Source organism: Argiope bruennichi, chromosome X2, assembly GCF_947563725.1.
Source record: "Argiope bruennichi chromosome X2, qqArgBrue1.1, whole genome shotgun sequence".
NCBI classification, from domain to species: Eukaryota; Metazoa; Arthropoda; class Arachnida; order Araneae; family Araneidae; genus Argiope; species Argiope bruennichi.
Window position 1 is genome coordinate 97,922,606 of NC_079163.1, and position 27,930 is coordinate 97,950,535.

The following is a 27,930-nucleotide window of genomic DNA, read 5'->3' on the forward strand; positions in this document are numbered from 1 at the left end:
TGTGACAATTCAAATAAAATGTTGCTTTTTCCAGGATAAAAATTCATGGCTTGTGGAGCAGGAAATTTATATGCTGCCGCAGATGAAACATGAAAATATTTTGAATTTCATGGGTGTTGAAAGGCGAGGTGATCAATTTCAAGTTGAATATTGGTTAATTTCTTCATACCATGAAAAAGGTTCTCTTTACGATTTTCTGAAGGTATTTAATATTTTAATTAATCAGTTATCTTTTTATGTGTACATTACATGCCTCAGCAAGTATGCTGTTAATAGTTTTATGAATTTTTAACTTATTGTTTTTGTTTTCTGAGTTTATTTAAGTTTTAAAATGAGGCCTTTCTCTCAGTGTGCACTGTTTCATTGGTGTCTCAAATTATACATAAACTTCATTTAAATACAAAGAACTGTTAGAGAAAGAAACTGGAACAATTCTTGAAATGGAATAATTATTCTTTTTCAATATTTTGATTTCTTTCATAAATTTAAGCGTTGATTTTGTAAAAGAATTTATAGGTGTATCATTTTTGTTAAATTTTCTTGTTTAGATGCTGGAAAGTTGTAATATGACAGTTTGTATCATTTTGCATAATCTTAAAAATATTTTTATTATCTCTTCAAGCTATGAAGTTTTTTTTTTTTTTTTTAAATGAAAAGAAATTGTTAGATTTATTTTATTGGTTTGCTGTATGTATGATTCTCCATCAGTGTGTTAGAACATTTTATTGAATTGCTTAATATTTACTTTTAATAATTTAAAATGTTTTTATCGCATCTTTTAATTCAGTTGGTGGCTTTGATATTGAAAAAAATTCATATAACCATCCTTATATTGAAACTAAATGTATCTATATGTTATCTTATCCTTCTTTAACATGTGTATATATAGTTTGAAAGAGTTTGCACAATTTCCTGTTTCATGTGCCGTCATAACTTTTGTAAACAATTTTGGGTACATAATTCATAGGAATCTAATAGATTCTAAGAATTATCTTAATCATAGGAGGAGTAGTTTCCTTGGCGAATCTTATTCATTTTTCTTTTTCAAAGAATTCTGGCTTGTAATATTCAGCCTTATGAAAATGTTACAATTTTTTCCAGTTTTTTGCAGTAACTCTCTGATGAAAAGATTGCAGCTGAAACTAATGCTTTTTTCCCCCTTGCTAGGATCATTCATACTTTTACTTCTGTTGATGTGTACTATTTTATAATAGATCTATTATAAAATTAGAAGCCCTGTTTAACTTTTTATTGATGGGGAAGAGAGGAATAATTTGATCGAATTTTATTTCTTTTTGGCATTTGGTAGAAAATTTCATTGAAGTGATTTCAGTCAAAGGAAGTTAAAAAATAATAAACTTCTTGTATGACAGTTCCCACAAATGTTGTGCTATTAAATTTTTAACATTTTCAGGATGATTATTAAGCGCATAATGAATATTTTTATTATAATTTGAATACTAAAATTTTAAAATATACATGTATTTTGGGATTTTTAGGCTAATCTCGTAAGTTGGGGAGAAGTATTAAGCATAGCTGATTCAATATCCAAAGGCTTAATGCATTTGCATGAGGAACTTCCTGCTACAAAAGGAGAAAAATACAAACCTGCTGTCGCCCATAGAGATTTTAAGAGCAAAAATGTTCTGATAAAGAATGACATGACTGCATGCATTGCAGACTTTGGCTTAGCTTTGGTGTTTTATCAAGGAAAGCCTACTGGCGAAACTCATGGACAGGTAATTTTGTTCTCTTTATTTAATATGGATGATTTTATTGTAAATTAATAAATTTCAATTCTTAAATATCCTATTATAATCGATGTATATTAATAGTTTCAAATGAAAAAGAATTTTTCTTTATCTAAGCAAAAAATATTTCGAGAATGGTGAATGTCATTTAAAAAAAAGTGGTATGTGATTTATGTGAAGTTTTTATATTCTATGGTAACATTTTTTTTTTTTTTTTTTTGTTGTATGAAAAGATTTTATCGGACAAAGGGTTAGATGAAATACTCTTATTCGTACTTAAAGCATTGGCATGGCTTTATTTTTGTGGTCGTAGTATCATGTTATTAGGCGGGGTGATTGTATTTTGGGTTCTTTTTTTTACTTTGCTTTACAAAATCCATGATTATGTGAAAAATTGTTAGACCAAGAAACCAAAAACTATCAAATATTTTTTCATTTTCACAGGAAATGAGAATGCTGGTGTTTTGGGGCTGAATTATTAAAAAAAAAAAAAAAAAATAGTTTATCTTGATAAAAAACTAGTTTACTCTTTTTTACTTTTTTCACTAACCCATTTTTGGGAGTCCTTTTAATTATTTAATATTATGATAACTGATGAATGCCATTGAGAAACGACATTCATTATACAATGCTGTCTGTAAAGTACTATTTATTTTCTTTTAACAAAAATGCATTTGAAATTTTGGGGCCATGCAATTTTAAAAATATTATCGGTCAAGATTTTATAGAAAATTTATTGAATCTTTAATCCTGGTTATCTTTTAAAATTCCTTATTTCTTATAAACCTTTCTCTTCCTGGTTTCAGCTCCTCTTCAATGCCTATTAATATATGGATAGTTTAACAGGCATTTTCGATTCTAATGGGGTATTGATAGGATTTGGTGAAAAGCTTTGTCTTGATTTTACTGATTTTGCATTTTCCTCAGCTATGAAGTGGAACACAATTTTCATAACTGCCTCCCCCCCCCCCTACTCCCAAGCGAAAGTAACCTGAATTATGCAGTTTTCAAGAATGTTGAGAAAACAAAATGCTGATTAATGTTTTGAAACAAAGTAATAAATAATTATTTTCAAGATTATGCTTTTTCTTAAGAAAAAGTGTAATTTTATAAATAATTATTGAAAGTGTAGTCCTTGAAAATATGAACATCACAAAATGATTAGAAATTATGCCCATTAATGAAATGTTTTTTATTTTTTCGTAATTTTTTCCAAATTGTTCTCTGCGCCGTATACTAAAGAAGTATTTGTTCATGCATCAAATTAACATACTGAGTTTTTGATATTATGTTACATTTTTACATCATGCTAGTTTTCAGTATTTTTTCATATGATGTGGCAATCGCCCCTGATTATTCATTCATCCATCTTTCCATTCCATATACATTTCTTCATGTTTTAAAAATTAGTTGAATATAATATAATTTTTTATATCTACATTTACATATGTCTTGTTCATTCATATTTAATTATTTTCTGGAAAAATATTAGAGCTAAAATTATCATGTTACTTCATAAATTGTTAAAATTATTATGATTATGGTAAATTAAAATAATTAATATGACATTAATTATGTTTTTGAAATAATATTAAAATAATAATTGTTAAAAACATGAGGGGATTCGAAATAAGAAAATTGACATGTGGTATAATTTCCTATTCAATACTGCAACTTTGTTTCATGATATATTGCATTCGAAAAGTAGTGCCAGTATTAAATAAAAAAAAAAAAATGCTTTATTGAAATTATTAGCAGTGAAGTACTTCCATTAAACTTATTCCTAACGAGCATTACGAATACTTTGTTTTCGTAACGAATACTACAAGTATTATATCATTAAATTACGCATTTTGCCTGTAGGCTGTTAGTACAACAGTTGTACCAGTTACATTATATGTGTGATTTTCTTATGAAAGATTATTAATGTAGATTTTTTTAATTGCCTTATAGATTTCTTGAAGAATTTTATCACATTAAATGATGATAGTAAATTATGTTAGGCATATGCTGGCCATGACTGTCTGTGTTAATGGATTTTGTGATGCACATTTTGAAACTCTTCCCTTTACCCCAAGAGGGGCATTCTTCATATTTTGAAAATGAATAGGCTTTAACCTCATAGATGAAAAACTGTAAAAATATAATATAAATTTTTAAAATATAAATTTATTTTTATCAGTTTTTGATTATATTTAAAACTAAGCACTTTTTATATGTTTAATATAGTAAAAAAAATGAAGGTCTCATCAGAAAATATATCTTTCAAGATGCTTGTTATGAATTAGTGTTATGGTAGAAACTACTTACAAACAAAACCTGTATGCATTACAATATATTCTTCCTGTAGACAGTAGTAGATGTATAACTCTCATTCATTTTAAAAATATTTAGTGCAATAGAAATGTACATCCTTCATGATATATGAAATGAGAAATTAACTTTTTTAAAGAAAAAAATGGAGAAAACTTATTACATATACATCATTGATTTGCTTATCAAAATTTGACGTTTTAAGTGTACATTCGATGAAATGTATGCAAGTTTTTGAAAAGATTAGTGATTTTCATGCTGTAGTTGCTACAATCTTTAAGAATTTAAGATTTCAAAACAACTTTTAATTTACATTATCTATAAATATGGGTATAAAATTGATAATATTTTATTTAATTAGCCTTATAGTATAAACAAATAAGATTTTTCCAAAATTAACATACAGTCATATATATTTTCTTCAAAAAATTTAAAGAATTATGGAATAATATTTTGATGGGGGGAGACAATGGCGAAACTGTGAAGCAAACCCATTTGTTGTATTCAAAATTAACCAAACCACATTAGTGTTGCTCTTTTATTTAGAATTAACGATAAGATCTATTAACTCTATAGGCCGTCAAAAACGAAAATTGACTTTTTTTTTTAATAACTTCAAAAGACGATGGGGTGTGGATATTTTGATATTATTTTTGTGAAATCTTAGAAAAGGTTATCAAATTTATCTACTGAAAGATAAGGATTACTGTAATTTAAAGAATCTGGTTTAGAAAATTCTGCTTGTGAATAATTTTTTAAGAAATGCATATTTTTATGTAATGATATTTTAATTTCTTAATTTCAATTTAATTGATTTCCAAGATTTTATCTTAATTTAGCCCATGGTAAGTTCATTCTTATTTCTTGATCCAATTCCACTTTCTCTACTTAATTAATTCAGGAGAAGCTTTATAAAATTGCTGAATCGGCTAAACGCCGACACATTCTCACGGTCCGCTAGAAGAGATAGGAAAATGTCCAGTAAGGACATTCTGTTTTGAAAGATCCCTGTGTTTCCCTTACTTGTGATTGACATGCGTCAGAAATCCTCATCAGAATCTTATTAATATATTAGCACTATGGAGAAATATTTTCCATATCAAAATCTAAAGTCATATAAGAAGAGGGATAATTTATTTCGTTCCTTCTTCCCCTCTTCTGCTATTGCAATGCTCTGTGGCAGACGTTGCTCAATGTCCGCAACACATGAATCTAAAAATGTAAAAAGTCTTTTCACTGTCTTCAAACCTGCATCCTGCTTCACATAAAATAATGCTTACATTTATATACTTTTTGCTATTGTGGAAAGTATTCTATATCAAATAAAATTTATATTTATATTCCAATAAAATTTATATGAAGAAATTGTTTAAAAAAATATTTGCATTCTGATAATAAAACTTCATTATAAGTATTGTATTACGGTATGCATAGTTAATTCTGTTTTATTTCTGTTCTTGAAAGGTTGGCACTCGCAGATATATGGCCCCAGAAGTCTTGGAAGGTGCTATAAATTTTAACCGAGATGCTTTTCTAAGGATAGATATGTATGCATGTGGATTGGTTCTTTGGGAATTGCTGTCCAGATGTTCAGCGGTTGAAGGTACTTATTTGTTATTTTTTTTTATTTTGTATTACTTCATGCTTAAAGAAATTAATTAATAATGTTAATAAATGGCCACAAACGTTAACTGCACCCACCCAATTTTTTCTAAAAGTGTGATGCAATGTTTTAACCCTTTCATTTTGATTATCCTCTGTATAAATTCTTTTGCAATGACTTGGCAGTATATACTTGGATTATGAGAAAGACAGTACTACTGACATTAAACTCAGTGCATGAATTGGGCAATATGGTAGATGTTTTATTATTGAAAAATAAATTAGCATTGTGTAGTGATAAATCATATACCAAATGAACTTGTTTATTTAGAACCAGATAAAATTGTAGTAATGCTTTGAAGCTAATTTTAAAGCTAATTAATATCTAATTTTTAGATTTTTAATAATGCAGGTAGTATAGATTGTAGTAAGAAAATTATCTGAAAAAGACTAACTTAGCAGATTAAAAATTATAATAATAAATGCTCAATGCTGGCTGAATTTTTAGCTAATTAAAGGAAGTTTCATTATATCTATTAAAAAATATGTGATGAATATTTATATGGTTTTTTTTTACAATAAATTATTAATTTAGTTTAAATGGTTGATGTTCTTGAAATATATGCCATTGCTTTTCGTTCTTTTTGATCATCAAAGAAATCCCGATACCTGAAATAAAAATTAAAAAATCGTGTTATTCAATTTTTTTTAATCTATTGTTTCCATGCATAAAATTCTGGCAATCATGACTGCTGAACATGAGTTAAAAAATGTGTCTGTTACCTAGAAGAATTAAGATATTTTGCCCAATTTCGTGTTATCTGTTTGATTTCTGCACCATAATGAGATAATATTATACTGCAATTTTCAATTCAGCATGACATTTTTTTCCCCACTATTCACAGTTTTATATCTGGGATTTTTATTTTTATACCTGAGATTTTTACTTTTATAGATTGTTAGGGCATAAATAATATAATTAAAAAAAAATCTTCAAAAATCGTTTTATTTCTTCAATCTCGCAAGATTTGTTGATTCCCTTTGTTTATGCAGATAGTTCCCACTAATATAATCCTTTTTATTAAAAATATTTGTAATAAAGTTTTAACTTGGTTACAGTTTTTGTAATCTGACTCTATCTGAATATACTGTAAGCATCCATTCTGCAGTTGAATTTATTTTCAGATTTAAGTTGAAAATTGCTTCTTGCTGAAAATAACTTTTTTCTGATAGTTTTGACTAATCAGGCCCTAACGTCTAATACCAAGAACGATTTTTAGATTTCACGTGTTTCACATTTTTAAATCAATATATTAAATTTGAACTACTGTGGCAGACTGTTTTTATTTCTTTTGTGAAAGTCTTTGTATTCTTATTTTTTATTGTTATTTCTTAAGTAAGAAACTTTTTGCTGCTTATTCATTTGAATTTAAAATTGAGATATACATTTAAGTTTATATGAAATAGATTGTATTTAGTTTCTAAAATTCTTCTTACTTGTTTTATTTTGCATGCGTTTTGTTTTATAATAAAGTGAGTTGTTTTTAACTAAAAATTTTATGCTTTATAATGTCACTTTCTGCTTATAGATTCGTCTGAATAATAATAATCTTGATAACTTAATAAGTAATATTCTCCATTCTTATGATGGGTATTTGAGAGTAATTCGTTTGCGAAAATTATACACTTTTCATCATTGGTGTTTGTTGCTTCAGGCTTAAAATCTAATGAATTTTTTTATACACCATAACTTCCCTTTCATTAAAGAACACTATCTGGTCGTATTTATTTCTTTTTAAAATTTAATGTTCTTGAATGTTTCCACATTCTTGTGTAGGATTAAGAAGTTGTGCAATGCAACTACGAACAATATGAAAATTGAGTACTGTCCCATGGAGAGTTAGAGAGGTTGAGATGCAGTGAATACAGTGGCTCCCAAAATGTTCATACACTTTCAAATTATGAAGAAAAAGCACCCTTGGCCTGGAAATGATCTTTGTGATTCTGATAAAGATTATATATATATTATTTTTCATTAAAAACGGAAAATACAAGAAGGTAGAGATGAAACATGCCACAAAAGTTATTGTACATCGAAAATTTTTCGGATAAATATATAATTAAATTTATGATGTGTCACTTTTTATTTTTACATTTTGGTGATGTTTTAAAAGTTGCTTGGCTTTAATATTTGTTTACTTTTCTATATTCTATTTATTATTTTAAAATGGCTCGTAATCATAAGGAAACAACATGGTGAATTAAAAAAAGTAATTATTGTGATAAAACATTTTAAAGAAACTTAAAAACAAGCTAAGAAATCGACATGGCACTTTCCCGCGAAAACGCGGATTTCCCCTTTTTTGAAATCAAAATTTATCATTATTGGGATTTATGTAAATCTGCATTAAAATTTTTATATATTTGATAGAGGAGGCAGAAAGGGCAAACAAAATTGCACGCCGTATATTGATTTTATACAACTCTAAGATGGAAGAATTTCGAATTATAGAATATTGTATACTGCTGGAAGAAGCTATTCAGGTGAGGCGCGGTGGAAAGAACGAGGGATGTGATCATATTTTGGGATCAGCTTCAGCAATGAAAGGAAGGCCTGAAGATTTCATTCTTTTGTGTTTCGTTTCATCGTATCTGGAAAGAAGGAAGGCAACTGCTTACAGTTTTGGGGGTATAAGAGAAAAGGATTGGTAGCTGTCCTTTAAAGTAGTCATATTATTGTGATGAACTTTTTTACATTCCCTTGTTTTTAGATAGATTTCTGTGGGAAGACTACCTATTGCAGTTGTTCTCATGACAAAACTCCGAGAAAGTTTTTTGTAGTTCATCGATCATGGTTCTTAGAACCAAAAACTATATAAAAGAATGAATATATGCATATATTGCATTGACCATGCTATCTTGTGAACAAGATAACTGGAGTAATTTTGTTTGGATTTTAACCGGCTTGAAGTAAGTTATATAGATGTAAGTACCTCGGATGAATTCATTTATGAGACATCTAGCTCAAATGAGGTGGAAATAGTTGGAGAGGGCTGAAACATTTCGCTGTAATTTCCTTAGTATTGAAGATAGTAAAATTAATCAAATTAACATCTTCTAACATTAAGACGAACAACTTCTGTATTTAAAGTTTTTTGATAACTGCAATATCTTAGAAGTTAGGGGTGCAAACAGATTTTCAAGTCCTAATTTTGACTGTTTCTAAAATCAACAATTTGTTGCCAGTTTTAAAAGAAAAATGAAACAAAACTTTTTTTTTTATTATTATTATTACATAGTTTGAAATTGTTTAAATGCATGTGGAGTAAAGATTAAAGGCTCGAATAAAACCAATTAAATAAAAATAGAGGGGAAAGGTTTAATGGCAATGCCCTTTTTATATAAATATAAAAAGGATCAGCTAAAAAAATCTCCAGAAGCTGCATTTCTTATATATTTATTGTTAGATTGATATTTGAGCTTTTGTTAATTTGATTGTCCTTTGGTTTGATGTATACTATATTACTGAGAATATACTGTATGAAAAAAAATGCTGTAATAATAAAAAAAACAACAATTATGGTTTAAACCCAAATATGGCTACTTCTATTCACCATCTAATAGCGATGAAGCGCATAAAAAAAGTTATGTGAAGATATATTAGTCTATTGACTATGTTCGCCTATGACATGCGGTTAAGCCTAAAGTTTGCCAATGGCATGCATTTAATATACGCGTGCCGAAGAATATATATAATATGTAAACTAATAATAAATTTCCTTCTACACCAATTAGTATTTAGAAGTGAAATATTTAAATATTCATAAAATAAGATCTTAGTCGGCCGAATTTCTTCCTCAAAAGAAAAAAAAAAAAAAAAAATCGATAAATTCGTACTTGCTATTATAAAAGTAAATTGTGTTTAATTGAAAGAAGAATATTTGCAAACGATAGTTAATTTTATTTAAATATGTTTTAAATGCAGAAATAAACTTTTATCTCTTGTCGACTAGCACAAACTTTTGGCACTTGCTAAAAGTTTTAAAGTTTTTCAATAATATGAAATTTGTAACTAGTCTAGATTTGTATATTATTTTTATAATATTTATACTTTGATGTTATGTATTTTGCAGTAAATACTGAATTGTTCGATGCCAATATAAACATTACTTATGGTTGCTTCAATATGTAATATTTCATTTTAACTTCATTGCAAACGAAGTGTAGGAAAGATATTGTAATCGTCAAAAAATTTAAATTCGAGATTTTAATGAAATTCTTTGTTTTGTATCTTCCCGAGTTCGAAAAACATTTTTGGCATTATGGCTGGCTGTCACATAGATGACTCAAAAACGTTTTGAGGTAGACAAATGAAATTTCATATACGCTCCTTACACCAATTTTGTAAATTTAAATGTTGAGCAAAAAATTGAAAGGAATTAAATAAGCAATTGAATTCACTTCAAAATAATTGAATTTTTCAGTGTTGTTACTCTATCTTCTCTGCTATTGCTATTTGGAAAAATAAATAGATATGATAGTTAGTCGAAAAAGCGATGCTTCAAAGTTAAATATATACTTAAAGAATTTATCAGTTTATTACTACTTTTATTTTCAAAAGCTCTTTTACATTTGAAGAAGTTAAGCATAACAATAATCTTTTTTCTAAAAATATGTTTTTACTTTCTGGTATACAAAGTATAAAATACTGTAATCGTCAAAAAATTCAAACGAGATTTTTGAGGAAACTCTTCGTTTCGGACGTGAGGTTTCCGAAAGTACGAAAAACATATTTTTACCACTATTACTGCCTGTCTGTGACAAAGATAACTCAAAAAAGCTTTGAGGTACGTAAATAAAATTTCTTATGCGACCGTTTTGTTGATTCTTATCAAATGTTGAGCAAAATATGTTCAGAGGAAGTCTGCCTGTCCGCTATTTGAGTACAAATGAACTCAGTAAAATGAAAACGCGAAAAGCCATGTAAATAAAATTTATAACACTACTTTTAGCATCTAAAAAATAGATTCATATGAAATTTTGAATGAAATATCTCAAGTGGTTGACCATCTGTCGGCCTATACTTTCTCATGCATGTAAACGCATTAATTCATAAACGCAGTAACTTAAATCAATGAAATTCGTTGAAACTACAATTGTAGTTCCGTATCAGGTTTCGGTGTGAATCGGTTTGTAGAAATGCGTACAAAACACTTATTCTCAGAAAGATTCAGTAAAAATGTTATTCATGCTAACGTAATATATTTTATAACTGTCACCTGATCTGTAATTTGTAACTACTTTGCATGATGTTGGTGAAAGTTATGCAAGATATTTCCGGCTTTTTTCCAGGTCCACAATTTTATATGGGTAAAGTGGGGGAGGGTGTAATTGGAGGGTATGCGAGGATGTTTTGGGTCTTGTTCAAGAATTGAAAGGAATTTGAAAAAAGTAACTTGGATGAAAAGAAACCTACCTTTGTTTTGCAGTTTGCCGAGTGGAATTTTGTTTTCTTAATTTCGTTTTTGTTATCTTGCATCAGGATAGTGGTAATCGTTTCCGATGGTTCGAAACAGCAGGTCACTGCTAAAAATGGGGGGAAAACATCCTGTGGAAAATAATCTGTTGAATGTAATCGAGAAAGTATTATAAAAAATTGATGTCATTTGAAAAGTTTTGTGCATTCTTTACAGTGACCTTTTAGTGATAAAAGAGGATTTGCTGTAATAGCTAACTATATAAAAGCAAAAAAATAAAATAAAATAAAAAAAGCACATGGAGAAGGGGGTTTTACAAAGAATTCTATATCAAGCAATTTTCTTCCCAGGTGATCATTATCTTCAAGAACAGCAACAACAGATCTTACTCTTGTCAGTTGATGTCATTCTTTATGACATAATTTTAAATGCCGTATCCCTAATTTTGCATTTTATTGCAGAACAAATTTGACATTTTCAATGGCTCCTGTTTTGTTAAATATTAGCAAGACCTTAGCTGAAGATTTAAAAAAAAAAAAAAAACTTAAACTATTTGTAATTAAATAGAAATTATATATCCTACAAAGGGAAATTTGATGCTGCAAAAACATTTTTGCAAGACAATTTAAGTGTACATTTTATAATTTATAAAATTTGCCTAGTTTTAGATGAAGCTAATAATATGAGAGTGCTTTCAGTGCCCGCAATTTATTTTTCTCCTTCTGTAAATAGAGTTTTGGTGAAATATCTGGTTTTTTCAAATGTTGTAATAGTAAATCCAAAAGGCTTTTTTAAAGAAATTTCAGAATTTTCTACATAAATCTTATGTCTGTTTTAATGAACTCTTGCAGAGTTATAACAGGAACAAAGAATGGTGTTGAAACGAGAATTAGAAAAGAGAAGACCTCATATTTGTTGGGTATTGAAAGTGATACATTTTGTAATGTCTTGATCCATACCGATCATATAATAGAAGCGTAACAAAAAAATTCTTTTATTAACAGCCTTATATATATAATATATACAAAAAAAAAAATCTCGTTCTCATGCAGGTTAATATTATTCACAAATAAAAGTTCGATCGAAATAGTTCCTCGATCAAATCGGAGAGTAAAACGCATGCACGCACACGCACACACAGTTAACAGGCTGTTAGCTCTGAATAGCTACAACAGGGCCTCCAAAGAAATCTACCGGTATCTGTCGGGTGGACCCTAACACAGAGCGTCTGTTAAGGATCCATCTTTGTGGCCTACCCTTCTGGAACACATGTTAAACAGAATCAATTCGCAATTAACATCGGTCGAAATACACCTGGGTTTGACACTTAATGGCATCGGTTGCTGGTGATTGATCGTTTCTTGATGACTTGCGGAGTTTCTTCATAAGGTAAAGTTTAGAATCTGGATGTTTTGACGTTCTTCTCCCTTTAAGACGTGATGGATATATTCGAAACTTGCCGCCTTTGGCGATCACCTGGTTCGCCAATCTTAATGCCCGTTAAAATTTTAATAATTAAATATTTTATTTAACTCCTTTTTTAATAGCTTCTTCATCAAAATATTTTAAAGCTTCAAATTTTGATAGTCATATAATTCACTCATAATATTATAAAGGCCTTCAGCCATGACGTAATATGTATCTTTCTAATTTTCTGTTAGCTCCCGTAGAATTTATGCTTTAAATTAAAGTGGAAATAATTCATTGCAATTAGTATAAGAACATTTTTTATTGAAACGCATTTTTTTAAAATATGAGTACTGAAAGCAGAGTCGCTGAATATTTAAACCTTATGGGCTCTAAAGAATATCTTTCTTAATTTATGTAATATCTCAAGAAGTTTTCATCAAAATTTTCTCAGATTTATCATGAACATATCAATTAATTAACAATGTTTAGTTTTAAATGCATCAAACACTAAGAAAATAAACAGAATCGTTTGAAATAATCGACCGAAAACATGTTAAGTCTTCAAAAGCAAGTCCGTATCCGTTGAAAATAGAGTTGTTAAAAATCATAGCGAAATGCACATGCGTGAATTTTCTACGCTAGTTGAGGAAAAGCTACGCAGATTAGAAATTTTTAATTTCCTTTATTCTGTTTTATTTTAATTCAAAAGTACTTCAAAATGAACTAAAAGATCGATTAAATAACAATGTTTAATTTTCAATGCATCAAACACAAAGAAAAGGAACAGAATCGTTTGAAACAATCTGCCGAAAATTTGTTAAGCCTACCCTCGTTAGCGTGGGAAAAACTGAAACCTTATTCATTTGACGGTGGGGAAATGAAAAGATTTTTTGGCGGGAAAGTTAGTTTTTAATTAATAATTAAAATTCTAACTAAAAATTAAAAAAAAAAAAAGGGGGGATCCCAGGTGCACATTTCTGACCTCCAAGGTATGCATGTGCCAATTTTGTTAGCTGCATGTCGAACGGTCTGGTCTGTAGAGCGCCAACACACACGCACGCGCGCATTGAGTTTTATTATAAGTATACATGACGGGGCATACTTGTGTTTTCCCCTATCTGGATAGCAACAAATGACCAGACATAATGACTCTCCTAATGAAAAAGATCCACACCTGGCTGTCCGTATCCACTATGGGTGGGGAAGCGGGTAACGTTATATCTGGCCGGAATGCCCAAATACCATGTGAGGAAAAAGGGGAAATGTTACATCATCATATCAACAATGCTCCCCCCCCCCCAAAGTTTGCTTTTTGATTGTTGTTCTGAGAACTTAATGAGAAATATTTTTTATGATACAAAATATAAAGCTGCCATTACAAAATGGTTAATTAATATATTTTCCATATTAAATTTGAAGTATATTTTAAATATTTATGCATGTTTCTCTACTAAATATAATTTCCCATTGTTAGTTATCATGTTCTGATGTTACAATGAGCATATTGCACCTAATTGAAGCTCTTTTTCTTTTGTTTTATGTATTTCTCAGTTGCAATGAAAATTCTATGCATTTGTCTATAATATGCTCAATTTATAAACATGGGATTGCTGATTCAGGAGATTGGGTCCAGGTGAAGGAAATGTTGAAGTTATCAAAAAATACAACTGAAGATGGAAAGAGAGGAAAAAAAGTAGAATAATATAGAAGTTGCTTTACTATAGAAGGAATACTCATGAATTTTCATTTTAATATTGCGTCTTTACCGCTTTTAAAGAATTATGTGCGTGTTTCAATCTAAGCAGCCACTCATTTTTAAGCTGTTTAAATATCAACTATATTTATTTGTTGTTTTTTATTTTGTATATCATATTAAATGGTTGTAATGATTGTCTAAAGAATTTCGTTTTAAAGTTTTTTTTTTTTTAAAAAAAGCCTATGCCAACTGTGCTGATTATTTGCAAAAACAAATTATTTGTGGGAAATCATTTACTGAAATGCTTCTTCTCAGTTGGTTTAGTTGCTAGAAAGAAAGAGGCTGCAGAAGGTGTCAATTATTATAATTAATATTTTGATAAGCACCGAGGATTATTCGAGGCAATTTGATTTTAAACTGCCATCTTTATGATTCAGATAAATTTAATCCCATAGACATTTGTTTGTCTAAATTATTCACTGTATGAAAAAATACTGCTCTCAGTAAGATGATAAAAACTATAATTAGTTATTTTCGTAATCTTCTGCTGAACAAAAGGATTTAAAATAATGTAAAAGTAAAGCTTTTAAATGGCCAAATTTTCTTAATGAGACGTCTCTCTTGCCTAGTTTTTTGTGTCATTTTTGCCATACTTTTTATATTAATGAATTTTTTTAAGTAGTTCATTTTTCATCCATTAGTTTTATTTTAAATAATCTATTAATATTCTAAAATATGTAATATCGAGCATTTTTTGTCTAAATTTATTTTATTATTCAATTAATCAAATTTATTTTGCTTCTTGGCGTGTGTTTGGCGCAATTCATTATTTATGTTCAACTTTTGTGTGTGTCTTTAAAACGTGTCATTACTGAAGAAGTCGTCCTATAAAATTGATTCAACTTAATTTTTTTTTTTTTTTTTTTTTTTTTAAGAATTTACATTTCAGTGATCTAAAGATTTCTACAAAGTTTAACAAGATGTTTTCTGTTTTCACCTAAAACTATTTGAAGTGCTCAGATCAGTTGGATTACATGGATGTCTAGATCAAAGAAGGGACGAAAGTGGAAAAAATCAAAAGCTTACGCTTTTTCTCACAAAATCAATTATAAACAAGCCTGAAATGTATTAAAATCGGTGTTTTATTTACAGATGAAAACAGATCAAACAGTTTTGGTTCTGATGGCTGTATTGTATGATAATTATGTAAAGAAATGAGGAAAAATAAACAAATAACAACGGGGGGGGGGGGTACCCACCACCCAAGAAACTTAATCTAAAGAGCAAAATTATAACAATAAACTGTTATTGTGGGAAGATGCCTGACAGTATTCGGGCTATGTAATTTGGTATTTATTGATGGAATAATGAATCGTACCCTTTAAATATTCTAAATACAATTTATGATTATCAACCCAAAATATTTTTATTAGCTTAACGATCATAATCACACTACTCTCAATGTTCACCTCTAATATTTCAGTAATTGTCCACATAATCTGTAATCACCACCTCATTTTCTGAATAAAACATATTTGGTGAGATCTGGAAATTAAAAGTACGAAGTCACAATATTCATATTAAAAACTATAATAATGGAAGAATTTAGAAACTTTGATGGGGAAATAATAATGATAAAACAAGCGCATTCTGTTCCCAGACATTTAAAAGCCATTGTGGATGCTGCAGAAAAGCCTACTAATTACTGATTGACCAAAATATCACAATATTTATTAATATTTATAGATTTCTTTAAATTATACAAAGATTTTCATGAACTGCCTTTTATGTTTTTTTTATTGCCTATTTATAAATAAAAAGTTTTTATATATTCTTAAAATATTTAAGGATGTTTCGTTAAACAAATGTAGATATTATAAAATTTTCGTTCTGAAATAGTAATTTTTAATGATGGATGGTAGAGAAGCATTTCATTAAAAGTCATAAGTGTACTGACATTTTTTTGAGAGCCATCATATTTGATATCGAAATATTGAGCAATATTGTTTTAAGTATCTGGTAAAGCAATACATATATCATGAGAAAAGGATAATTTAGCTCTAACTCTAAATTATTGGGTATGGAGATTCTTTGTGTTTCTGAATCAAAGATTGACAATCATTTCATATTTACTCTCTTTTTGGCCTTATTTTATTTATTCCCTAAATAGAAATATTTTGGGCAAAATATTTGATTTAATTTTGCCTTTATTTTTAGTTGTGAATCAATCAATCAAATAATTAGAGAAGAGAAAGTATTTTTAGTGACTAATAAACATCTTATAATACACTCCGTTCATGTATATATGTTGTGATTTTGATGCACTTCCAATTGACTGCATTTTGCAATAAGTACTTAATATCAATACTTGTAAAGAATTTGGTAATGATCAGTTTGCCCCCTTAAAATATTATAATTCTCGTCATTTAATAAAATAAAGGCATTCACATTGTTTAAAATAATGAAAAATATAATTGTTATTAAAAATTTTAAATTATAACCATCCAACAGAATGATTTTAAAATGACATAGTTGAAACAAATAAGTCATTTTTTTTTCAGAACTTATGATTAATAAGATTGACTTCTGTTGTCAAATAAAGTATTAAGCAAATAAAATATTAAAGAAAGAAAACCAAATGAATGCATGAATAGAATGCATTTCAAATGCATGAATAGATTTTAAAAGACATATGCAACTTGTACTTGTTGTGAAAATTCTTATAGTATATCTGATATCAGTTAATAAAGAAAGATTGGATGCTAGAAAGATAACAACAAGCCCTTTTTCTGGGCAGCACTTGGAGGAGGGTGCAAAATTTCATGATCTTGGAATTCAGGGGGAGAGGCAGTTTGATCTTTATATTGTTGTGAGTTATACATGGTACTTTGAAGAATTTCTTTGAATTTTACACATTGACTGCCACGCTGAATTTCTTACAAATTTATATGGACCCGCCAGTCACCGATGCCCCCCCCCCAGCAGTCAATACTGTACAGAATTTATAGTAATATTGTTGGGAAAATAATTTTTACTTTTTTCAGATGGTGTAAATCTTTTTCATAAACTTTCTCAGTTTTTAATTGATTGAAATCTGTGCATAAGCACTACATTTTGGCTTAATGTTTAATTAATTAAACTCGATATTTTGAATGTCTTAATAAAATTATATGGTTTATACAATAAATGCATGAAAAGATTACCATCACGTAAGGTTTTGTATTTCTACCAATTATTAGTGACCTTTTAAAATAACAAATTATTAATTTATTATATTTTGCATAATCTTTGAATAATAAGCACATGAAACTGCTTTTCTGTGTTACATCTTTATAACCTTAACCATTATTTCTGATTTTAGTTGAATTTTTATAAAATTTATTTTGCTATTTTACATCTAAATTGTGTCATTGGTTTGTTAAGGCCCAGTAGATCAGTATATGTTGCCATTTGAAGATACTGTTGGTCAGCATCCTACTTTGGAAGATATGCAAGAAGTTGTATCTCAAAAGAAAATAAGACCACAGTTCAAAGAAGTATGGAGGAAACACCCTGTAAGTCATGGGAATTGTTAATTTTCTATTAGTTAATGAAATATCCCTCCTTTTATACTAATACTTGAAATAAATTCAAGGTTTTATCATGTTTGTATACTAAAAATAGATACAGTTTATTTCAAGATTAGTAATTTTGGGAAAGATATGTGCATAACCTTGGCTTATATAAGCCATTACTTCCATTGGTCAATTGTGTGCTGATGGCATGAATGTCATGGTAAGTGTAGTATAATGGCACATTTCCTTTTGATTTAAACATTTTGTTTTCTGAACAAAGTATGAATAGTTAAAATTTCTAAATAAATTGTAAAATGAATGCTGCATTATATATATAAATGATATTTATTAATTTAAATCCTAATTTCTTAATTTTTATCTTAAATTAGCCCTTGTTAACTTCCTTCTCTGATTTCCTGATCCGATTACCACTTATTTATTTATTTCTAACATGCGTGTAACAAAATTGCTGATTCTGTGATTCCTACGTCGTGGAACAAAAGAATAAAAATCCTTAATACCTGCACATCTTCTTAAAAGATACTCAAGATCCCTTGCATTAATCGACATATGGCGAAGAAATCCCTACCAGATTCGCATAGTAAAATCACTGAAGGGACAAATTTCTCTCTCTCTCTCTCTCTCTCTTTTTCTACCTCTAGTGTTGAGATGTAGATTGGCACATCTTTTATTCTTTCTTCCTTGTACACAAAATGCCTCTTGCATAGAATAAATGGAAATAATTCCAAAAATTTCTTCTTTTTGACCAAATTTCTGCAAAACTACATTTTTATAAATATATATATAATATATACAGAAAATTCTAACACTTTCAGCTATTTTATTTTATTGAACAAGAAGATATATTACTGTTTTATTTAAAAATTAAATCATTTGACGTTTTCCAGATCTAAATTGTTAATTTCTGTTATATTTTAATGTTCAACTATTTTTTTCCCCTTTATAAATGAATTCCCCCCCCCCCATTACATGCTTAATTTATATACATCACTCCAACAAAATGTAGAATTTATTGGTAGTAAAAAATGTGTGCTAAATTTATTCTGATATTAATAAATTATCCTAAACATTTATCATTTATGAATAAATTATCTGAATAAATTATATGAATAATTATTACATTTATCGAAATTAGAGGCTTTTTAAAACCGTCTTGCTGGACAAGCCGTTAAGACCAAGTTACATAAAAATATTTAACCCAAAAATTTAATTTTCATTAATCCCAGTGAACCATCAGATCGCCAAAGGTAGTTAATATTTAATAAGTAAATTTGACTGATTAATTCTAATTTTCCCCGAAATTCAAAATCTTGTAAGCTTTGATTGTAATCTTCAAAACCTGTCTTAAAAATCAAAAAAATTCGGTATTTCTTTTTTCTTTTTTTTTTAATTAAATCAAAATAACATGATGCCCCCATTGAAATGTTGCTATATATAAATATAACATGAAATAAAATCACTTTTCACTTTAAAAAATTTTCTTAACTTTTCCTTTGGGTTCTAATAGCCATAACATTTTTTACTTTCCAAGACTGCTATGCAAGCAATTCTTTAGTTTCAGTTTAACGTCCAAAATGGAGAACCTCCTTTCTGAGTTGTTAAAAAGTGTCCTTTTCCACCCTCTTTTTGTTTTGATATTCTTACTAGCCAAGCTTTGTCTTGTTTCTCTCTAATGGTCTTAGCAGTAACTTAGTTTTAAATGAACTGAGTTACTGCCTTTTATCACAACTGTATTTTATTGAAGACTTCACAGCACATCATTAATCTTTTATTATTTATGTATAGTCTTCCATGTAACATTGTAATTTATTTTTTCCCCTTGTGCCTTTAAATAAAATATTTTATTGCTTTATTCCATGCTTGTTCTTTTTAAAAATATTTTATTTTTGATGCAGGAATTATAAATTTTAAGAAGTAAAACTCAGTCAGAATCGCATTTTCTTCCATTCCGCCATTCTTATAAAAATAAAGTTTTATTTAGTACTCTATCTGTTGTGTTCAGTTTTCTTCTTCTGCGCTTTACAGGGAATCAGTGCACTGTGTGATACAATTGAAGAATGTTGGGATCAAGATGCTGAAGCTAGATTATCAGCTAGCTGCATTCAAGAAAGACTAACTTTCTTATATAAAACCCAGCCTCCTTACCCTGAAACACAAATGAGCATGGTGAAAGGTAAGTTACATTTGGATATTTTAAAGCATTTTAAGAAATATATTTCTACTTAACTGTAAGAACTTAAATGTTTTCTGGAATGTTTATTTCACCTAAATAGTTCTTACTTTATTGTCATACATTCTTCAAACTTTTTTTTAATGTATAGTCGCCTATTTTTAATACCTAAAATATTAGAAATATTTGCTTTCTTTATGCTTCTATTATCAAAAAATAATAATAATAATAATCTGTGTATGTCATGTAGGTTTAAATTTGCCTTAGGGTGCCTTGTAGGTGCCTTATTTGTATCTATGCCCGTTGTAGTTATTTTTGAAATGCATTTTGTCATATGCATGAAATTTTATCTTCATCGTTTGTGCAAGACAGGAAAAATAAATAAATTGTTAGAGATATGCTTTGTCAGTAAATGTGTTTAATTGCAGAAAAATTACTTTAATGATTTTGAGCTAATTTGTTCTTGAATTTTTTTCAATTTATTTTTATAAAAAGCATTTGGTTGCTTATAGAATCTGTTATGATTAGTGGACATATACAATCTTTTAAACTTGAAAATAATCAGTTTACTTTTCAACTGTATGAAGTCTCTTTTATTGTTTTTTTTTTTGTATAATTTGTACTGAAAAAATATTACATTTTTATAAAAGTATTTATAATTTTATTATAATGTTACTATTAGTTAGTTATAATATTATATATAATATCACTATTAGCTTATAAATAATTTTACTGAACAATTATATTTGTTGGCATAATTTTTATTTTCAGAAATATCGTGCTCTACCGCTACCTCAAATTTATGCCCAGATGCAGCTTCTATGTCCAAGTCTCAGCCAGTTTTGTTACCTAAAGAATCTAGCATATAGGATGAGAAAGTATTTATATCATAAATACTTTGTGCCACAATATTTGACTGACTGACTGATCTGAACTGAATTGAATTATGGTTGTATCTGCAATGATTTGTTTTACTGTGCAAGGAGCAGCTGGGTGTTTGACTAGCTGAATGTCCTAAGAAAACAAAATTTTGCAAAATATTTCTTGTAATTCACAAGATTTCCTTGTGCCTTCTATCCAGTAGTACAAGTTTATCACCGAAGTCAAGCTCTGCTTTGATATGCAGTAGCCTTCTCATAATTCTAGCATGTGCAGGGGGAAGTAAAGAATGTTGCTTGATTATATTATTATTTTTTACTTTGTAGACTTGATTTTCATTTTTAACAGAGAGTATATGTCATAACATTTATTAATACTCAGTTACGTACAGCTTTAAAATTGTCTGTGAAAAAGTCTGCCTTTTTATTATTCATTATTCAAAAAAATGTTTTATCTATGTTTTTTCTTATAAATGAATTTCACTCATTTTCTATTGAATTTTGCAGTCAATTTGAAAATTCTTGTGTACCATTTTATGGAACTTTATTATGATATTTATAAATTTAAGGCACAAATACTTTAATTATGTGCTTAAGTTTTACTATTTAAAGCTGGTTTAATGTATCTAGTTATCCTGTTTTGATATGGAGTCATTATTTTCAATGTTAAGTTGTAGTTTCATTTTCTGCTCAGTTATCCGAATACAAATTATCTTATAATTTTTGTTGTATGTTTATTGTATCTTCAGTCAGTCATATTTGTCTGGCATAGAGCTGACCCAAGCTCCTATTGTTGAGTTGAAGTTTGAGATTACAACTATTAGTTGCTCTTGTCAATGTTCCTATTAACTTAGCCTCCATGGGATGCTGCCAGTACCTGAATCTTGAAATGGCAGGGATTGCAATGTCATTCTTATGTACTCTAAATGAGAAAGACCCCAATTCCCCCTGAAGCACCTGAACAGTAATTGAAAGGAAAATTGGTGTAGTGGAATTATGTGTCTTAAGTACAAGAAAATAAATGTTGTCTACTACCGAATTACTAATGAAGGTGATCTACATAAAAGGACAATTGTTAAGCCTGACAGCAAGTGCCAAAAGTTGGGTTCCATTTAAAATTGTAATATATAGCATTAAACCCTTTTCCTTCATAAAGGACAGTTTACTGTCATTAAAAATTTTTAATAAGTATTTGCAATCTTAGGTCTTTAGCTTGTATCATCACATCGGATCTAACAAGTGCTTTTAAGGACTCATAAGTCTTAACTGCAACATTGCCCATTGTATGGAATTCATTGTCTTCTGTTGTTTATTGAAAAGAAAAAGAAAAGATAAAAAAAAATTTAAAAAAAAAAACTTTAATCCTCTAAATATCACATCAGCCAAAGTGCTGATTCATCAAAATTTGAGTGGCTGTCCATCCAGCCAAACCATTGTGGTCTTTGTTTCCTTCCAGAAGAGTATTAAATGGTACAGAGCACTTATTTCATGCTAACATTACCTTTCTGCCATCCTCCTTGTCGTTTTATGAAGGATTTCAAATTCCTTTTCAAGGTTTTTCGCGACATAACTAGCAGTAAGATAAGATATAACGAGGAAAGAAACATTTTATTCCTCAGCTGTTCTGGTATTTTGAAAGATTTATCGTGAAGAGTGTACCGGATGTCAGAGGGTAAGACTTCCCCCTTCTGCCGGATTTACATTTCATTTATTAAACAATTGATGCGGGTTTTAATTGAATCATGTTTATCTATTTGATGTTATAATTTGCGTCCTTGATTCATTCATTTTTTATTATTTTTTTATTTTGAGATACTTGAGTTACTTCTTTAGGTCGTATGTTAAAAATGGAAAGAACAAAACCAATTAGTTATGCGGTGTTGGACATTCATATTTACAGTTATACTATTAGCATTTATATAAATTGTCTTTAAAACAAGAAATTGCATTGCAACTTCTTGTAATTATTTTCTTGTATACAACTGCGTGAAAACCAAATGTATTATCATAAAATTTATGTATATAATTTTATTCTAAAAAATTATTTCGGATATCCCCCCCCCGAATTTTAAATTCAATTGAGATTTTAAATCGGTATTTTGAAAATGTAAACACTTTTTTCACTGCTCTCTATATTGAGTATGATTTGTTTTATTTTATGCTGCTGATTGCTAAATAACTTTTAATGAAGCTAAGTAATAAAAAATAATCAAACTTTTTTTCTTGTTAAGCATTTGTTGAGGAAAAATTTTTTTATTTGTATTAAAAATAAATTGTTATGAGGAAAAATTTGCATATCAAATGAATCGAATGAAAATAAGTTTTTTATTATTTTAATGAACAATTTGTGAGGGAAAGAAGTATTTTGTTGAACAATTAAATGTTGCATGTCCATAGCACCTAAATTGTAGGACGCTATAGCTCTGCATTTGCTCCTACTCCCAAAGAACTGGTGCTTATTTAAGATCATCTTAAACTTGTGTATGTTTTGGATGAATCAATGTGATAATGTCCGACTAATTCATGACTTTAGTGGTGAACCACTATGAAACCTAGAGGTAGATAGTTTTGGCATTTTAAATTTTGCTAATCAGTTCACATTAAACTTCACTTTTTTTTTTATCATGTGCGTAAAATATTTTTGGTGAGCCAAAATATTTCTTTTCAGTAATTTAACTTTTAAAATTTTGCAAGTAGACTTTCTGTATCATTGTAACATTAAGGTGTTATTTTTATTCACATCATTTATCAATCATTATCATACATCAATTTATCCTATGGTATTAATTCATTTATTGTGCATTTTATACAAACCTCAGTGTTGTCAGCATAAATGTGACATTTATTAAGAGACTAATACAAGAATGTACAAAATGTGTTGTGTGTTATTTTAGATGTTTTATTTTATTGTGCATTTTCCACATATGATATTTCAAATGGCTATTTCATTAAATTATACCTTTATGCGATTACATTATTCATATTGGGAATGTTTATAAAATTTTAATTAAAAGGCTCGAAAGAGAAATTCATTTTTATACTAACACATATTTTGCTCTGTTTATTTTATAGTAATTTGATCATTAATAAATTGAATATACTGTTTTCATTTCGTAATGTCAAAATATTCAGTTATAATTTGTAAAAATGTGGATTGATTGTAAATATGTTTGTTGGCTTAATGTTTTTTAGATAATTTGACGTTTATTGTGAATTTAATTTAAGAACTCATTTTTGCTTGAACTATAATCGATACATCATTAAAAATGGTTTTATTTAAATATTCTAGTATATCTGTGTATTATATGAAGGATTACTCATTTTGCGATCTTTTTGTCAGTGCAAAACTGCTTCCTCTGAAAGTAAAGATAATTTCCTCTCAATATGTCTTTGTTCAGTTTCTTAATTTTGTGGGAGGGCGTTTTGAAATTTGGTGCATTTGCATTAACATAAATATCTGAGGATCAAATATATGAGATGGTTGTCGTATGGAAATTATTCTAAATTTTTCAAAGATTACTATTCTAAGCACACTTGAATATACATACATTAATCCAGTTCAACTTTTATTTTTCCATTTTGTTAATTAAAAAGGAGGAGATTAGTTTTCTAACTATGTAATTGAAACGAAATATTCTAAATTTTTTATCGAGTAAGTGCCACTTTATTATTTGTTTTTTACAAATTCCTTTGCCTTTTAACTTTTTAAAAATTCTGTTTGGTCTTTGATTTCGTTCTACTTATTTGGTAATAATCTACCACACTACTTCTTTGCCCTCTTTCTATATTGTATAACAAATGCTGTTATTTATTTTTAATTCTATAAAGCATTTTGGAAGTGAAGGAAGTTATGGAAGTGAACTTTACAACGAATTCAAAGTACAATAGGAAAATGTTGTCTTTTGCGGTGGCGGTTTATCAGTATTTTTTTTTTTTTTTTCTGTCACTCCTTCTATCTTATGTATTCTGTCTACGGGTTCTTTTTTTCTTGCCTCCTTCAAGAAAGAATAAAAAGAGATGTTTTACTCTTGCCATTCCTTATAACAAAGTAAAAAGTTGGTAACTTGTGTTTGACGGCATCGGAATTTGTACTTCAAACATTGTAGGAAGGTTTCGGAAAATTTTGTTTTTAAGTTTATCTGTTTCATAAAAAATTGAAAATTGTGGAATTTTTGGACTTTTCCAGTGAAATGATTATTATGGGCGTGACATATAAAACAAATTATGAGCTTGGAATTCCCTTTTGTTGAAAACAGTATGATTATTATAAGTTTTAGATAATGGATAAGAGTATTTTTTCTTTTTAAATATGATCTTCAAAAAAAAGAAGAAGAAGAAGCTTTAATTATAGTTATCACTGAGGAAAATTGCAAGGCATGACTTAAGGTCAGATGATTGTGTGGTTTCTACTCTTTCTTGTCCAATAATTTTACTTTTATTCAATGTAATGAATACAATTACATTATCAGTATGATGCATTTGTAATTTCGGTAATTGGGTTGGTATTAGTTCGGAATCATTCAGCTAGTTTATTTTTGTTGATTTCCACTTGAACAATTCCATCATTAACTGACCTTATCTAGTATAAATATGTAGGTGTTTGTTCAGTTCTCAGGATTTATGTGAGTTTGGCTCATTTTAGGACTTCTAGTTCTTAATATATTTTTTTGAAACATTGGATTATTACGGACCATGAATATTTGAAATACTGGTTATTAGCATTATATCAAGTATCTTTGTGAACAAGATTCCTTATTATGTGTGTGTGTGTGTGTGATTTTTGCTCTCAGGCTATGTTATTTTGTATTGTTCTCTTAAAGATTTTTTTTTCTGTGTTTATAAATGTATCCTCAGGTTTCTGACATTTATTGTTAAGTATTTTTAAGTTTATGGGGCCGAATTTGTAAAAGTAGTGTTCCATTTCTCTAAATTTGAAAGCTTTATGTTTTATTTATTTATTTATTAATTTTATTCTCAAAATTATGCTATGATCTCAGCAATAATTTTCAAATTTGTTAGTATTTTATATTTCTTCATCTTTGACCGAGCAAGTACATGCGTGTTTGCAATATGTTTTATCATTAGTACTGGATCATCTTCCATTATGCTCCATTTGGCAACTCAGCAAATACCAGTACCTGTCTATCAGGAGAGTAGAGTTTCATGTTAAAAATATGATTAAATAAATATAAAATCTGGAAGTGCCTCTTTGTTGTTCTGAAAAAGTTGAAACTCTCCTCTCCTCATGAATATTATTTTTAAATAATTTAAAAAAGTATATTTCCATTTTTTGTCATTTTATAAAAAATTGCCATTTAATCATGCAAATCAGAATTACGATTCCAGTTTGGTTTCCTGTTTAAAACACTGCATTGTATTATATATATATAGATATATCTATATATGTAATTTCTGTTACAAACAAAAAAAACTTTCTATGTAGATTTTCTAAACTTATATAGAATGTTTCCCCGGTGCTGTGTTCACTGCATTTTTAAAGTGATAGTGAGTTAAACACTCATTACACCTTTGTTTGGGATGTTTGCATATTTTTTAATTATCTAAGATTGTAGATATAGTATCAATAAATGCTATTTATGGGGATTATTTAATTATCTAGATCACAATAATATTAACTGTATACGTAGGCATAGGCGTGTAAGAAAATATAAACCTTTAGTCTTAAGCCTACTCTGTGTATACTTTATTTTATATTCAATATTACTTAATTTTGCAATTAAGGAAAGTTTTATAAATATTTTGTTATATTGTTTTATCATGTTAATATACAACATTTTCATCATTGTACAGAAATATTTACAAGTTATTAATATAAAGCACGCATTTTTGAAACAGTTAAAATAGATAAATCTGGATATATGAATCTTTGGTCATGTACTTACATATTTGTTTTGTACCACATTTTAGCATAGAGCTCATAGTTGTCAGGAGGACCAACAAGTAGAAAAATATTCGTATTTTGAGATGGAGACTCATGTTACTACAGTGTATGTATGCCTGTATGTGTGGTCGGATGAATGTGTGTGTGTGTGTGTGTAATTATACATGTGAGGTACGTGTGCATGCTTGATACGAATGTAGGTGTTACAAATGTATATTATACTGGCCTGGAAAAACTTGTAGCTTTGTATATTTTTAAGATTGTTTTTATGTAAACACTTATAGCTGTTTATAGCGTTTCTTTGGCACTCTTAATGTACTAGACATTGTTTATGTTTTTTTGTCTTTAATGTTTGTGATCTGTGCTGTGCTAGATGTGTTTGGTTTTGTGTAATGACAATTTTGTTTATCAGATTTTTAAAACAAAAGTTTTCCGCTTGATTTTGATAGTTTTTCCTGTTTGCAATATGATAAGAAGAAGGCATTAAAAAACAATTTATATGAATAATAATTTTTTAAAATTCTTTCTATATTTGGTCAAAGATTAAAATATGAAATTTTTTACATTATTGGCCTGATCCGGTGCTTTGATTTATTTTATTTTTTCCCCCCTGAAAAGTAACTTTGTTACTGCCTTTCTTTCTGAAAATGAAATATTTGTAATTTCAGTAATTATTATAATTTGAAAGTATAAAGAAGTATTGTACTTATTATTTTTATATAGTTTTATGTGAATCATTTTATGTTAAACTTTATTCTAGTCCTTTTTATTATCTGAATATTGAAAACAGTATATTTTTAATTAATCATTACTCTCATTGAGAATTATATCCTCATATAATAAGGAATTTTTTTAGCAGTCAACTGAATATGCTATTTTTGTGCTGTAGTTACAAGAACTTTTCTTATGTAAATATTTGTTTCGATCATCATGTTGCGTTTAATACAATAAAAGCATTAATGTAGTGTATTTTTTTTAATTGTTTTTTTGGAAATGATCTAGAAACTCCATTTTTTAAAAATGAAATATTTAAAATTTTATGCCAATTTTACGATAAAATTATATAAATACTTAGGCATTAGTTAAACAAAATATGCCACTTAATATATAGTACATTTTACAACATGTAAAATGAATGCATTCATTTAATTTTTTA

The 27,930-nt window shown here is 28.3% G+C and overlaps 1 protein-coding gene across 1 annotated transcript in view; it reads left to right on the forward strand.

The window, feature by feature from the left end:
* The window catches only part of LOC129959987 (activin receptor type-2A-like), a 52,989-nt gene extending 25,285 nt beyond the window's left edge, over positions 1-27,704 (forward strand). Inside the window, exons 5-10 of the mRNA XM_056072951.1 lie at positions 35-202; positions 1,500-1,739; positions 5,529-5,667; positions 17,673-17,803; positions 19,850-19,997; positions 20,766-27,704. Of these exons, the coding sequence (XP_055928926.1) occupies positions 35-202; positions 1,500-1,739; positions 5,529-5,667; positions 17,673-17,803; positions 19,850-19,997; positions 20,766-20,863 (924 nt within the window). The 3' untranslated portion in view covers positions 20,864-27,704. The remainder of the gene's footprint in view (positions 1-34; positions 203-1,499; positions 1,740-5,528; positions 5,668-17,672; positions 17,804-19,849; positions 19,998-20,765) is intronic.
* Positions 27,705-27,930: the final 226 nt, after the last annotated feature.